Below are 16,631 nucleotides of genomic sequence, written 5' to 3'. Positions count from 1 at the left end.
AAGTCTGAAAGGGTCGGGGGGGCGGTGGTTTCCAAGAATTTCTATTTCTTACAAGTTCCCGGGTGATCTGATACAGGTGTTCAAGGGACCACACTTTGACAGACGCTGCCTTTACAATTATATGATTCAACTTCGTCACCTGTATAAAGGGTGACCAATCATATCAGTTTGCCTGGGACAGAAGGCATGTAGCAGAAAACCCCTCAGTCCGAGGAAGACTGGGAAGGTTGGTTACCCTACCTCTCTAACAATGTTTCCCAGGTTGCATATGGGATATTTACTGCTACGGTCAAGTAGTCCTACCCTATAGGCAGGCTAACAGGAAGTGCCTGAGAAGGGAATCCCATCACCGTGACTGACTTTTTGCTAGAGCCAGGAGTATTTAACAAAGATTCTCAAATTCAGACTCCTCCAAACATATTTTCTTTATTTCCTCCAGAGAACAGGCTTCTGTCCTCTGGTCCTTGTAAACATTTAACATAATCGGTGTGAGATCAAACTATAAGCATCCATATCCTTGTCCTATGTTGCTGGGGTGAGTTTAAGGGAGAAGTTGGGACAAATGCAGCGAGCACATGTGAGCTTCTTACTCACTTCAAAGTGGGTCCTGTCATGGAATGATAGCTCCACATGGGCCAATGCAGCTAACTTTTTGTTGCTTCCAAAGGGTACCCAATACAATAAAGGGCACCCATGGTCCTTCCATGGTCCTTGATGATGTTTCTGCTCACTGCTGATCAGAGTCAATCTTTTTCATTAACTGTGACTCCTCTTCCCAAGGGGTCATAGGTCAGAGAGCTGATAGCGTCGCACAAGACCATCTCGACAACACGTGTAGATCTGCTTCTCCCATGTGGCTACCTGGAACACAAGAGTTCACAACTCAAAGGAAGCCCAGGATTCTTCCATTTCAAAAAGATAGAGGCTTGTCATTGACCCCAACTAGTACAAAGGGGTCTGAGAAGTTTTATTGACTCCAAAGACAAGACTTACATCCATGATATATATTAAAAAAAATAGCTGGCCAGAATCAAGGGGGCTCATGACTACTTCTGTAGAACAGAGAAACTAAGTGACCAAGTGGAGAACAAACCCACTAGCATTGTGCATGGTGTAGCGCAGACAGTGTGTACTGGGGGAGCAGATGGTCCATAGAAAGGCCTGCGTATCCTTGAACCTCATAAAATTATATGCAAAGAAGTTCTCAAAATGTGCCTTTTTTTTTCTGAGGAGGATTTCATCAAATTCTCAAAGTAGTCTGAGACTCAAAGAAGGCTAAGCACCACTAATTTAATGGAAATGGCACGATTTCTGGAGTCAGCTTAATCACAGGTTTGCTAATATGTAGCTGCATGACCTAGAGCAACTTTCTCAACCCCTCTGGGCCCATTTCTTCATTTGTAAAACGAAAATGATACGTTAATTCACAATCAGAATATGCAGGAATTTTAAAAAATGAAATGTATCTATTATATATTCATTTGTCTGGAAAGAGCTCCAAAATGCCATGTAAAATAACCCAAGTCATAGAGCAATACATATAGAATGATCCCAATTATGTACAAAGTAAAGACAAAACTATATTATTTACATAAATACACAAAGATGTAAGTGCAAATTCTCCAAAAACAGTCTTAAAAGATACATGCCAAACTATTAATGCTAATTACTTCAGGAAAGAAGAGTGGAACCAAAAAAGTCTTAAAGCAGACTTTTAAGTCTGTACAAGTCTGTATTGTTTGAATTTTTATATGTATGCATTAATTATACATTTTTTTTAATTATAAGAAAAAACAGGAATAATAATATTATACCTCAAGGGATGATAACAACTATTAAATAAGATAATATATGTAAAAACATCTAGAACAATGTCTGGTCAACAAATACTCTTTCCCCTTTCATTTTTCTCTTTTCACTCTAACCAAATCAGTCTTGAACTTAAATAATAATAATAACAACAACAATAGTAATAATAGCTAATATTTACAGAATATTTAAAATATACAAAGAAATTTCATATGCATTATCTCACTGTTACCCTCATTTTACAGATAAATTGACAGACTGAGGAGGTAAAGTGATTTTTTAAGTTTCCAGAGCCAGTCAGTGATGAAGTCACTTCTGACTCAAAATTATTTCTTCCTATCCCACCCCGTAGTATTGTATTACCCCTAATAACCACAAAGTAGCTGGATTCAGTCCCCTCAAAAGCCCTAGGTCCCAGGTGAGAATCACCCAGGCCTGGTCTCCTCTCAGGTCTGTACCTTGTACACAGGGTCACAGTCAGCCCCAGTGAGCTCAATGACATAGTCTAAGTCTTGCTGGACAATGAAACAGCTTCCATCACCTAAAAGGCAGAAAGAAAACTTAAGATAACTGAAGAGATAGCTGCATGCAAAGTTAAAAAAAAACAAACCCCTCAACATTTTAGTTTACTTCTGTACATCACTAGCCTAAAGAAGATTGTCCTAAGACACAGAATGGTACACAGGACTCATTATGTGGGCCAAATATGAGGACCTACAGTGACTGCCTAAAATGCTGGGCTTGAGAGGATCTGAAGGCCAAGTGCAAGCTCAGTGGGAAGAAGAGTTGTCTTTGATTAGCAATAACTGCCAAGGGCACAGAGCAAGCAACGGTAGGCTTACACATATATTTGCAAACTTATCCTAGACAATGATTTTTAACAGGGAATTTGCCTGAATAAATGTTTTCTTTAAGAAAACTATGCTCCCGGGACTTCCCTGGTGGCTCAGTGGTTAAGAAACCGCCTGCCAACGCAAGGGACACAGGTTTGAGCCCTGGTGCGCAAAGATCCACACGCTGTGGAGCAACTAAGCCCGTGTGCCGCAACTACAGAGCCTGCGCTCTAGAGCCCACAAGCCACAGTTACTGAGCCCACGTGCCATAACTACTGAAGCCTGTGTGCCTAGACCCCGTGCTCCGCAACAAGAGAAGCCACTGCAATGAGAGGCCCATGCACCGCAACAAAGAGTAGCCCCCGCTCACCACAACTAGAGAAAGCCCGCACGTAGCAACAAAGACCCAACACAGCCAAAAATAAATAAATTTATATATATATATAAAAAAAACAACTATGCTCCCAAATTATTCTTCAATTTATAAACTTGACCACATAAATCAGGCAAAGGAGAAAAGTTATACCAAGAAAATAAAAGTATATCTAATTTTTAAACTTAATTTTCTCAGAAGAGCATGGTCAAATGAAACTTGGAATGATCTATAAACTGCTGAATGGGTGACTTTTTTGTTCCTGTTTTATTTAATATAAAAGTAGCACGTGCTCACTGAAGAAAACTTTAAAAATAAAGAAACAGGGACATCCCTGGTGGTCCAGTGGTTAAGACTACGCACTCTCAATGCAGGGGGCACAGGTTCAATCCCTGTTTGGGGAACTAAGATCCCATATGCTGAACGGTGCAGCCAAAAAGAAAAAAAATTAAAAATAAAAGTAAAGAAACAGAAGCAAAAAATCACCCATATCTACCACTAAATATAACTACTGTTCACATTTTAATGTATTTTTCCAACCTTTTCTGTGTAAATTTTTATTTTACATGGTTGAGAGCATACTGCATAAAAAAATATCTTTATGCATAAGGTTTTTTCTATATTAAGATTATGACTTTGTATAGAACCCTGGAAAAGAATCAAAAGATATTAATTAACCATTTGAAACTTTTTGGAAATCTGAAAAACTGCTTTCCAAATTACATGTTAATCAATTTTAATTTATCTGTTAATCTATACTGCAACCAGCAGCATACAGGAGGAATTTATCCTTTCTTGCATTATTATTATTAAAAATAATCTTTTCCAAAAAAGAATTCTTATATATTTTAGAGACATATATAGAAATATTGACAGGGGAGATAAGAAAGTCTGATTACCATAGCTCTTCTTCTGCACTCAAGTTTCTATACACAAATCTACTTGATAAGCCCCAGCTCTATTCCCATTCCCTCTAGGAAGCCATTTCTAACCACCCCATATAGTAAACCCTTCCTCCCATCAACCTCTTGTAACACTTACTATTCCTTTGATACTTCCACATATCTTTCCCTATAGCATAATTCTACTTTTTGTGAGTGTGTGCTTTTTCACTGGATCATGATGAGAAGAAACACTTTTTAGGAGGGCTTATAGGGCAAGGGGTAGTTATAGGAGTAAGAAGAAACTATTACTTATAGAATGTCTACTATATGTCGAGTACCTATTTTATCTCTAAGTAAACTGAGACTTAGAAAAGTGAAGTGGTTTACAAAGGTCATAGGACTATTAGATTAAACGATATACAACTGCCATTTTTATAAATCAAAAATGGCCATATATTAGGAATTTCATAGAGCTGAATCTAATAGTAAGTGATGGAGTGAGGATATAAATTCATTGATTAGGTTGTCAGTTTGCATCCAAAATCTATGCTTTTTCTATATCATGCAACTGCCCAATAAAATAAGGGCTAAGTAGGAGATCAGGGCTAGAGCTATGGATTCCAATCATTAACAGCTAACACCATGAGTACAGTCGGTCCTTGAGGAAGCATGGAGAAGAAAAGGTAGAAGGACAAAGGCTGAACTCAGGAAATATCTCTGGTTTAGGGATGGCAACAATACTAGGAAGAGCAAAAGGATTCAACATCAACAAAAAATTAGAGAACCTACAGTAAACCATGAATCATGCTAGGCAAAATACCAGGGAAATCAGGGAAAGGAGCAGTAACTGGAGAAAGAGAATGATCAGGAGATTAATTAGTTATCACCAAAGTCAAAAGACCTCATAGTTTAAAGAAAGAAATAACAGAATCCATTATCACTAAGAATCATGAAAGATGAAACATATGTACTCACTCATTCAACAAACATTTGCTGAGATTCTTCAGTCCTGTGCAAGAGCTGGGGTTACAGAGACGAAGAAGACATGCCACCTGTCCTCAAGGAAGCTTAGGGACTACTGGACAAGAGAGGACTGACTGTACACATAAAAGGCCACTGGATCTAGCAAGAGGCTCATGATAGGTGGCCTTCAAGAGGGCAGTTTGAACAGAGGGATAGGGATGGAGGGCACACTGCAGAGATTTCAAGGGAAGAGTGTGGTATGGCAGCAAAAGGAATAAAAAAAAATAGGATCGTGAGTGCTGGCAGCAGCATCAAGGGAAGCTGTCACAAGGTGATGCCAGCTGTACTCTTTTTAAGGTTTTATATAGAGTACAACTGCATCACTATCTGATGCCCAGCCATGTGGGAGAAAGAGATTGAGAGAGAGGGAGTGCAGACAGCTAGAAAAATTAGGTCTACAGATTCCTGATTACTCTTTGCTATGGTCTGGAAATCGAAGGGCTAGGGAAATAAGGCACCAGTTTTGACAGGGACGAAGGATACCTATATGAGAGATGACCATGGAAATCTGGATACTGTTGGTCGCCTATTGTTGTTTTCTATGTCTGTGAGTCTGTTTCTGTTTTGTATATAGATTCATTTGTATCATTTTTTAGATTTCACATATGAGTGATGTCATATATTTGTCTTTCTCTGACTTACTTCACTTAGTATAATATGCTCTAGGTCCCTCCATGTTGCTGTAAATGGCAACATTTCATTCTTCTTAATGACTGAGCAATATTCCATTGTACATATATACACACCACATCTTCTTAAGCCAATCGTCTGTTGATGGGCACTTGGGTTGTTTCTACGTCTTTGCTATTGTAAATAGTGCTACTATGGACACTGGGGTGCATGTATCTTTTTGAATTAGAGTTTCTGTCTTTTCTAGATATATGCCCAGGAGTGGGATTGCTGGATAATACAGCCACTCTATTTTCAGTTTTTTAAGGAACCTCCATACTGTTTTCCATAGTGGCTGTACCAATTTACATTCCCACCAACAGTGTAGGAGGGTTCCCTTTTCTCCACATCCTCTCCAGCATTTATTATTTGTAGACTTTCTGATGATGGCCATTCTGACTGGTGTGAGGTGATACCTCATTGTGGGTTTGATCTGCATCTCTCTGATAATTAGTGATGCTGAGCATCTTTTCATGTGCCTGTTGGCCATCTGTATATCTTCTTTGGAGAAATGTCTATTTAGGTCTTCTGGGCACGTCATATATTATATAATTCTGGCCAATGACATAGGAGAGTAAGTCTGCTGGGCTGCTCCTGAGGAAATGTTCCTCATTCTTAAAAAGGGTAACAATTTTTATATTACATGAAGATGAGACTTGATGCAGCTATCCTGCGCTGTAACCTGAGGACAAAAGTCAGCATGCTAGGGAGGAGAGTGCCAAAAGATGAAGCAAAGCTGGGTTCTTGATTTTATTTCTTTTTTCCTTGTTAAAGCTTTTATTCATTTTTTAAATTTAAAAAATTTAAACAATATTTTTAGAATAATTTTAGATTTACAGAAAAGTTACAAAGATAGTTCAAAAAGTTCTCATATGCCCCTCGGCCGGTTTTAGTTTATATTTTTTTGGATTTCACCAGTCTTTAATGTCCTGGATGCAATCCAGGATACCAAACTGACTTAGTTAACTTTTCTTAGTCTCTCTGTTGACTTTGTTTTCAAATCACTAAATTAATCTAATGTGGAGCCACCATAAACCTGAATGTCTTGTTAAGTGAAGTAGTACATTTTCCTAATTACTGAAGCTATTTTCAGTTGGGTGTTCTGTTACTAACAGCCAAAAACATCCTAACTGATACACCAAAATACTCACATAAGGTGGTGCCTTCAGGCCTATAGACCAGTCCTCCTCACCTACATCATTCCTATGAGGATTCAGTGTCCCTTAATGGACACCTTCTTCCATGTATTTTCCCCAACCCCACTCCCAAACTCCATTCCAAATATTTTGCACTGGCTACACCAAGGTACTCACTTTACCCAGACTATGCACATAAAACATCAAACACAGTACCTACTGCATGCTAGGCACCTAATAAATGATAGATCCCTTCTTTCTGCCCCCCTTCACTTATTTATGACTTTGCACACACTATAGCTTTGGCTTTCAATGTGCATCTTTACATCTCCAGTTGGTAAAATATTTACTGGATTACACATCACCCAGTCCCTGAAGACATCCCTGCAGCACTCCTACCACTCGAGTTAGCTGTTCCCCATGTTCCCATATAGTCTTCTGCTGCAGTACTTATCAAATGGTATTCAATCACATGTCCACATGTCTGTCTGCCTTACTAACTGTGAGCTCCTTTAGAGCAGAGACTGTAACTGATTTGTTATTGAATTCTCAATGATTTGCAATAAGGGCCAGTACGTTTACTCTGACAATGTTTATTGAGCACCAACTACATAGTGGGCACTGAACTAAATGCTGGGGATAACACGATGAATAAGGCACAGTCATTACTCTCAAGGAGCTCAAATTGGAGGGGGCAGAGACAATTACAAGTAGGGTGTTAAACACTATGTAAAAAGTACAGTATGCCAAAGAATCGTGTAGGACTATGAGCCTAGCCCTGCCACAGACCAGGAACTTAAACCTATGTTTAGTTGAACTATATAAAATCACCTCCCTCAGTTGGCCCCTGGACCCACCTTGACTAGCAATGAATCCGTCTCTGAAACTCAGCAGGGACATAACTGGTGCTCCTGATCTGTGGATGACTTGTACTGGAGCCCTAGGATTCAGAATAAATGGGGCAATTTTACAATTTTTTTCCTTCAAAAGCAATGCTTGACTATATTCAACATACAGCACTAACTGCGTAACAGCACAAAGGACAAATGTGGACAGAAATTAAACATTCATATGGTTTCTTTCCTGGCAAAATCTTTGAATAGTAGATCAAGGTAGTCCGTTCAAAACCACCTTGGAGTGAATCTAAACATGTTATTGAGCTGAACGAACTAAGTCACCTCCGATATTTCCAGTTTTTAGGGGAGGCCTGACAAGGGTTTAAGATAACAATGTTAACAACATGTTAATCGTTTTATTTATAGACAGAATTAAGACAATTGTGAAATATTAAAATTGTCAGGGCTCTGTAAAATGAAAGAGGAAGGTGAGAATCAATTACATATATGTGACTTTATAACAGTAATCAGGTTCCCTATCTCCATGGAGGCAAAAACAAGTACAAAAATAAAGTAACTTAAATTATGGAAGAAAAGGTACAAGTTAGTCATTCTTCAGCTGAAATTTTTTCACTGCTCTTGGAATAAAGTCCAAACTCCTTGGGAGGGTATATAAGTCCTTTCTAAGCAAATTCCTGTTTTCCTGTCTGGCATCACTTCTCATCACTGCTCCATCGGCAGGGTACATACTTGTCATATTAAACTACACAGAGGTCCCTTAAAGTGCCATACTTTCACATGCCTTCATGCTTCTCTATATGCTATTCTACCTAAGCCAGGTCCTTCTCTTCTTTACTTGGTAACTTTCTACTAGACCAGATCCAATTAAAGCCTCATTTCCTTGGAGAAGCAGTCTCACCTTCTTCCCTCTCCTTCTCGATGTTTCCTCAAATTCTTGTGTGTAGCCCTGTCAGACCACTGACCACACTGCGTCGTAACAGTCTTTTACTTGTTCATCTTTACTATTAGACTCCAAATGCCTCAAAGGTATAGTTTTTATTTTTTACTCCTGTTTTTCACTGCCCTGCCCAAAGCCCAATGCCTACAGAAGCCATTCAATAAATACCAGGTGTGGGCTTCCCTGGTGGCGCAGTGGTTGAGAATCTGCCTGCCAGTGCAGGGGACACGGGTTCGTGCCCCGGTCTGGGAGGATCCCACATGCTGCGGAGCAACTGGGCCCGTGAGCCACAATTACTGAGCCTGCGCGTCTGGAGCCTGTGCTCCGCAGCAAGAGAGGCCGCGACAGTGAGAGGCCCGTGCACCGCGATGAAGAGTGGTCCCCGCTCGCCGCAACTGGAGAAGGCCCTCGCACAGAAACGAAGACTCAACACAGTCATAAATAAATAAATAAAAGAACGTGAATTTCTAAAAAAAAAAATAATAAATAAATAAATAAATAAATACCAGGTGAACAAAGGAAGGAAACAGAAGGAGGAAGGGACAGAATTGTAGAAACTGTTAAATCCTGGGACAAATAGGTTGTGGATTCCCTTTGGATATCTTTAAGACCAGGATAAAGCCTATTTTAGATAGGTTATGATCACAGCCAAATAAAGAATCAGAGCTGGCTTACCTGAACTAAAAATGATCAATCCTAGGCCAACCCAGATCTAATACCATGAAGAAAATTACTAAGCTCCTTAAAATGAAAAGTTTTACACAATTATTGTAAGTGAAATGTTAGTTCATTATTTAAGCTTAATTTCCAAAGCAATCATGACAATCATGACAATATGATCAAATTACCTTTTAATGTGATTCCAGGAATAATAATAAGAACAATCAGACAATTCACACTGGAAAACCTTTATAAACGGAAAAACATACCCTTGATTCAATAGCCATCTGTATGCCAGACTAAATCACTGTGAAAGCCAATAAAAATTTCCACTCTGCAGAAGACCTGCATCATGCAAACAAACGGTGACTCACCTTGGACTCCTCACATCCAGCTGATAAATGTTTCCATCCTGTGTCCCAGCCAACAGCAAGAAGCCAGAAAGAAAAGTACAGCAGTTGAAGGCATCTGAGCCAATAAAGAGGAACACCTGGAACAAGTAGGCGACAAAGATGCTGTTTAAAGATTAATTTGTTTCCAGGAATACACAGGCACCAAGAAAAGGAGAATTTTACTACTTTTAGTACAGAATTGCTTTCTTCCCCATTTAAGCACTTCCGATCTAAACTAAGCATTCATCAACAACTGAGGGGGAAGCACTCCCAGGATTTCAGGAACCTGAGGCTGGCTGAGGACTTAAGCAGGTTATATAATATCGTAGTCTGAGGCAGCAGGTTTCATACGATTTCCCCTTAACACATTGACTCATGGGATCCTTGAAACCAAAAAGTCTCCTTTACCCTCTTTTCAGCACAACCCTCCATTTGATAAACACTTGCAATTCACACATTTAAGTTTTGCTTCAAGGCACTTGTGACAACCTTTTGAAGGGAAAGAAAGTGGCAATTTAAAGAATCACAAGTCACCCCATGTACCTGAAAAGAAATAAACCCCAAACTATTAGACTTTTATTTATTCCTTAGTGTTAGTTCAAACAGTAAAGACTGAAAGTTCTAAAAAAAGAAACAAAACAAACAAAAACCCTTGATTTCCCTTTGGAAGTAAAAGCCAGCATGGAAATTCAGAGTATAAAGGCAATATGATCAAAAATAGTGATGTTCCCAGAACAAACTCTGAAAATGGAAACATCACCAGCACAATGAAGTCATGAGATGAAATGAAAATACAAAGCCTGTGGTCAAACCAAATCATTCAAGTTGTCTGGGTGATGATGACAGGAGCTGGAAAGAAATTTAGAAAATCTCAAGAAACTCAGAGTTTAATTAAGAGCATAGTCTGCTTGGCAAAACCTCAGCGAATGAAGGAAGAAAATTCAATTCTTCTACGAAAGATATTCTGGTCATTAGTTAATCTAGAGCCCTGAATGCGTGAGTCCTTTACTCAGAAAATCTTCACATTATCTTAGAGGAAGAAGGGAATCTATAGAACCTTATCATTTTACATACAGCACACTAAGGCCCAGTGACTTGATAAAGGTCACAAAGCAGTAGGACATTTAATCCCATCACATAACCCTATGTGGTAAATCCTACTATGACAAGTTCAGTGATGAGGAAACTGAGGCTCAGAGAGGTTAAGTAACCTGTCCAATGTCATAGCCATTAGGAAGAACCAGGATTTAAATGTTGCCCTTATTCCATATCCCATGCTCTTAATCACTATACTGTACTGCCTCTCACTCAAGCAGCTTCTTCAAAAGGTGAACATACAGAGAAATTAGAAATGTTTTCAAAACAGCTTTCCAAGAAACAGAGTGACCCAGGTTGCCCCAGAGTTCAAAGGTCTTAGAGGAACCACTTGCCGGCTGTCTGCTCTGCAGTCCCAAGCACTGAAGTTTCTTATCTTCTCGGGCCAACAGCAGCATTTTCGACTCTGTTCCAACCTCCCGTTCACCTGCATGACAAATGAGCTATGTCAATAATGGGCTGGGCTGATCAGCTGGCAGTACCCAGAAAGCACAACTATTGATGGCTGTTTACTGAATTATTCTGTTAGTGATTCACTTATTAATCTTAAAGAAACATTTATTATGTTCTATATCTTGACTGTGGTATTGTTTATATGACTGTACATATTTGTCAAAACTCACAGAACTGTGCAATTAAAAAGGATGACTTTTACTGCATGTAAAATATATCTCAATAAACCCAACTTTAAAATATTATTATTAAGTCATCTATAATATGGAAAGATACCATACTTGGAGCAGGAGTACAAGGCTGAACAAAGTAGATAGTCTCTGCCCTCATGGCTCTTATGGTCTGGAGGAAATGAGATCTATCCATTCACTAAACAAATATTTACTGAGGGACAAGGTACTTACTCTCAAGGAGTAGTAGATTCTAGATTCTAGATTCTAGTAGAAATAGGAAATAGTAAAATAAACAAATAAACAAGTAGGATATCTTCAGTGATGAGTTCCACAAAGGAAATAAAATAGGAAAATATAACCAAAAGGGAGTAGATAGTGGGAAAATGAGTGGGGGAAGGTAGCTTTAAACTTCAATTTTATTAATTAATTAATTTTTTAAATTAATTAATTTAATTTATTTTATTTTTGGCTGCATTGGGTCTTCGTTGCTGCACACGGGCTTTCTCTAGCTGTGGTGAGCAGGGGCTACTCTTCGTTGCGGCGCGTGGGCTTCTCATTGTCGTGGCTTCTCTTGTTGCAAAGCACGGGCTCTAGGTGGGCAGGCTTCAGTAGTTGTGGCACGTGGGCTCACTAGTTGTGGCTCGTGGGCTCTAGAGCGCAGGCTCAGTAGTTGTGGCGCATGGGCTTAGTTGCTCCACGGCATGTGGGATCTTCCCGGACCAGGGCTCGAATCCGTGTCCCCTGCATTGGCAGGCGGATTCTTAACCACTGTGCCACCAGGGAAGCCCTATACTTCAATTTTAAAAAGGTTTCATGGAGGTTATTTTTCAACTGAGACATAAATGGTAAACAGAAGCCAGCCATGTGAAAAGTATTGGGAGGTACATTCCAGGCTAAGGGAAGAACAAGACAAAGGCTGGGAGGCTGGCAGTCTGTTGTGCTAAAAGAACAGAGACCTATGGCTGGGACACAGTGGACCTGGCAGAGGGTGGTATGACTTGAGGCTGGAGAGGACTGCAGGGGTTAGAAAGTGTAAGCATTTGTAATAAGCCATGGTAAGGGGTTAGGATTTTAATACACAGTTGTCCCTCGGTATTTACAGAAGGTTGCTTCCAGGACCCGCCGTAGACACCAAGATTCGCAGATGCTCAAGTCCCCAGAGTTGGCCCTCCATATCCAAAGGTTCCACATCCGTAGATTCAACCAACTGTGGATTGTGTTCTGAATGAGGAACCCACGGATATGGAGGGCCAAACGTATGTATAAAAGGAGGCCACTATGGACTTCCCTGGCGGTCCAGTGGTTAAAACTCCATGCTTCCAGGGCAGGGGATGCAGGTTCAATCTCTGGTTGGGGAATTAAGATCCCACATGGCCAAAAAAACCAACCAAACAAAAAAATACAAAAAGGAGGCTGCTAGAGGAGAGTAGAGACAAAGGAGAGTGATATGACTTGATTTATGTTTTTTATTCATTTACTTTTTTTTAATTTTAATTTTTTTATTTTGGCTGCACTGGATCATCGTGGCGGCACATGGACTCTTAGTTGTGGCATGCGGACTCTTAGTTGTGGCATGCGTGTGGCATCTAGTTCCCCGACCAGGGATTAAACCCGGGCCCCCTGCATTGGGAGCATGGAGTCTTACCCACTGGACCACCAGGGAAGTCCCTGGATTTATGTTTTTTAAATGACCACGATGGTTCCTCTGAGGAGACTAGATTATAGAATAGTGCAGGCAACAGATGATGGTAGAATGGATGAGGATGCTGGCAGGAGGAAGGGAGAGCTGGAGGCTGAAGGTGAGGTGGAAAAATGAGCAACATTCTGAAGGTAGAGATGACAGACTTTGCTGATGCGGGACATGAGGAAAGGTGGGGGTGGATCTTGAATGAATCTCAGGCTTTGGGCTTGAGCAAGAAGATGGTGGTGCCATTTACTGAGATCGGGAAAAACAGATTTGGGGTGGGAGGAAATCAAACACTCCACGTTATAAGTTCAAGATGTCTATTAGACATCTAAATGGAGTCTGAAATGCAAGTGAAAGATCTATGCTTTAGATATACTTTTGGAAATCACCAGCTTAAATACAATATTTAAAGTCATGGAAATGATGAGATCACCTAAGAGAGAAATTGTAGAGCTGAGGGCCCTCCAATATTTAAAGGTAGAATAAAGGAGACATGTAAAAGGAGACTGGGATTTCCCTGGTGATCCAGTGGCTAAGGCTCCACGCTCCCAATGCAGGGGGCCTGGGTTCAAACCCTGGTCAGGGAACTAGATCCCACATGCCGCAACTAAGACCCAACACAGCCAAATAAATAAATAAATGTTTTTTTAAAAAAGGAGACTAAGAAGCAGCAGCCAATGAGATAGAAAGAAAAGCAGTGTAGTGTGGTATTACAGAAGCCAAGAAAGAAAAGTGTCCTGAAGAGAAGAGTTTACTATGTTGTATCCTGTTGAGAATTTGGAAGATAAGCACAGAGAAGTAACACTGGACTATGCAACGTGGAGTCACTGGTGACCTCGACAAGAGCTGCTGCTGGTTAAGTAGCTGGGCACAAACCATCCTAGGGCAGGTTGAAGAGTAAGTGGGAAGTGAGGAAATAGAGGAAACAAGAATATTTTCACTTAAATTACTTTAAACCAACTAATTTTAAAAAACTCAACCTTATTTTAAGTAGTATCTATGAAATCTTAGGTTTGAAGTGAGATATGTGTGCATTAATATGTAACTATTAAAAATGTGTACTGCCTGAAATGACCTTGTTTACCACTCACTGCACATGTATCACACTTTGGGAAACAGACTCTTCCTATTAATCAATTAATTCCCAAAGAGGGGCCAGGCAACATGTGGTAGTCACAACCATTTTAGTTCTTGGACCACAGTGTATCTATATGGGAAGTTTAAGAGAGTGAGGAGAGTACCTGCAGTGTGTCCACAGTGAGGGGCAAAATTCACCCAAATGAGCTGAAAACATATATCCACACAAAAACCTACACAAGGATATTTATAGCAGCTTTATTCATAATTGTCCAAACTTGGAAACAACCAAGATGTCCTCCAGTAGATGAATGAATAGATAAACTAAGGAACATTCAGACAATGGAATATTGTTCAATGCTTAAAAAAATGAGGTATCAAGGACTTCCCTGGTGGCGCAGTGGATAAGAATCCACCTGCCAATGCAGGGGACACGGGTTCGAGCCCTGGTCCCGGAAGATCCCACATGTTGCAGAGCAACTAAGCCCGTGCACCACAACTACTGGGCTCGCACGCCACAACTACTGAAGCCTGCGTGCTTAGAGCCCGTGCTCTGCAACAAGAGAAGCCACTGCAATGAGAAGTCCATGCACTGCAACGAAGAGTAGCCCCCACTCGCCACAATTAGAGAAAGCCCCCTTGAAAAAATTTTTTAAATAAATAAATAAATAAATGGAAAAAAGAAATGAGGTATCAATGCATGAAAAGACATGGAGGAACCTTAAATGCATATTACTAAGTGAAAGAAGCCAATCTGAAAAGGCTACATAGTTTATGATTTCAACTGCAACATTCTGGAAAAGGCAAAACCATGAAGACAGTAAAAGTATCAGTGGTTGCCAAAGGTTATAGGGGATGAAAGGACAAATTGGTGCAGCAAAAGGGATTTTTCAGGCAGTGAAACTTCTGCATGATACTAGAATGATAAATACATGTCATTATACATTTGTCCAAACCCACAGAATATACAACATCAAGAGTGAATCCTAATTTAAACCTTGAACTTTGAGTGATAATGATGTGTCAGTTTAGGTCTATCAATTGTAACAAAAGTACCACTCTGGTGGGGGATGCTGATAACGGGGAGGGTGTGCGGGTGTGTGGGCAGAGGGTATACAAGAACTCTCTATCTGCTCAATTTCATGTGTACCAAACTGCTCTAAAAAATAAAGCCTGTTTTTTTTAAAAAATGCGAGAAGCAGAGATGATGGTAGAATAATAATCCTATGGAAACAGAGAAGCAAGTATGTTATAATCATAGGAAAATAAGAAAAGAATGCAAGCTGCCTTATTAGGACCTTTATCATTCTGACTCAACCAGAGCTATCACTCTACTCACCTATTTCCCCCTACTATGCTTATGCCAACTTCTGGCCCAACGAAGCATATCTCTACCCAATAGTCAATTTTACCTCCACACTATTTTAATGTGAACTGCCCCTACCTCTACCCCTGCCCCAGTTCCCATTCTCCCATCCTTCCCATTCTTGTCTGTTCAACTTGAATCTATCCTTCAAGGTTCAATTTCTTTTGTGACACCTCTCATCTATACTAACCTAAAACACTCTCTTCTTCCAAAAAACTATTATATTTGCATTAAGTGAATCACTAAGTTACTTCAGCCAAAATTTTATTGTTCTCTGTTTTATAGGCATTAGTCTCATCCGCTAAATTAAACTGTACTTACTCAAATGCGGTAACTATGACATATACTTCCTTTGTAGATTCCAAAGCAACAGAAACATAGTAGATATGCAACAAATATTAATCTTATGGTAAAAATGGAAATACCAGCTACAGAGCAGGAGAAAACGAGGAAGAAAAGGAGAAACTAAGGCAAACACTGAAGGAATATAAGGAAACAAAATAAATTCATATACTGTTATCAACTCACTGGGCATCTGCTCAGGGGAGCCGAGGTTTATAGAGTTGTCAGCAGTACCCACAGCCACTCCGTTGATGGAAGACCCACAGTCTGCAATGACTCCCAAGCAGGCTGAGCGCCCACAGTCCCAAAGTCGTGCTGTCCCGTCTCGAGAACCAGATACCGCATTCCTCCCCTGATCAACAATGGCTGTATCCAGGATACCTGGCAAGAGAAAAAAAAAAGACCCTCAGATGGAGTAGGTAGTAAAGGAACTACAAGGGCAGAGAAGATGGATCTGCATAAATGACTCTATTCCTTCACAAACAAGTACTGGATATGTACTACAGGTTGGGCACATCCAAGTGCCAGAAAAACAGAAATAAACAGAACACAGTCCCTGTTTCCCAATGACTAGCTGCAAGAGACAGACATGGAAAAGAAGCTTTGGATTTAATTTTTAGTGGCATGTGGTATTCTAGAGCAGTGGTTTTCAAGTTATTATTTTGGCTTTAGAACCTGTTTTTTTTTAATTCATTTAATTATTTTAAAAAATTTTTACTGGAGTATAATTGCTTTACAGTGGTGTTAGTTTCTGCTGTATAACAAAGTGAGTCAGCTATATGTATACATACATATATCCCCATAACCCCTCCCTCTTGCGTCTCCCTCCCATCTTCCCTATCCCACCCCTCTAGGTGGTCACAAA

At 40.0% G+C, this 16,631-nt stretch overlaps 1 protein-coding gene across 1 annotated transcript in view; it reads right to left on the bottom strand.

Moving 5' to 3' along the window:
- Window positions 1-407: 407 nt before the first annotated feature.
- Window positions 408-16,631, bottom strand: part of PAAF1 (proteasomal ATPase associated factor 1) — a 46,517-nt gene continuing 30,293 nt past the window's right edge. Inside the window, exons 7-12 of the mRNA XM_007173714.2 lie at window positions 15,953-16,147; window positions 11,004-11,095; window positions 9,556-9,671; window positions 7,585-7,667; window positions 2,268-2,350; window positions 408-861 (exon numbers count right to left, since the gene is read on the bottom strand). Coding sequence (XP_007173776.2) covers window positions 784-861; window positions 2,268-2,350; window positions 7,585-7,667; window positions 9,556-9,671; window positions 11,004-11,095; window positions 15,953-16,147 — 647 coding nt within the window. The 3' untranslated portion in view covers window positions 408-783. The remainder of the gene's footprint in view (window positions 862-2,267; window positions 2,351-7,584; window positions 7,668-9,555; window positions 9,672-11,003; window positions 11,096-15,952; window positions 16,148-16,631) is intronic.

The sequence above is a fragment of the Balaenoptera acutorostrata genome, chromosome 9 (genome assembly GCF_949987535.1).
Source record: "Balaenoptera acutorostrata chromosome 9, mBalAcu1.1, whole genome shotgun sequence".
NCBI lineage: Eukaryota > Metazoa > Chordata > Mammalia > Artiodactyla > Balaenopteridae > Balaenoptera > Balaenoptera acutorostrata.
Note: the sequence above shows the minus strand (reverse complement) of the source record. Positions and strands in the feature narration are given on the sequence as shown.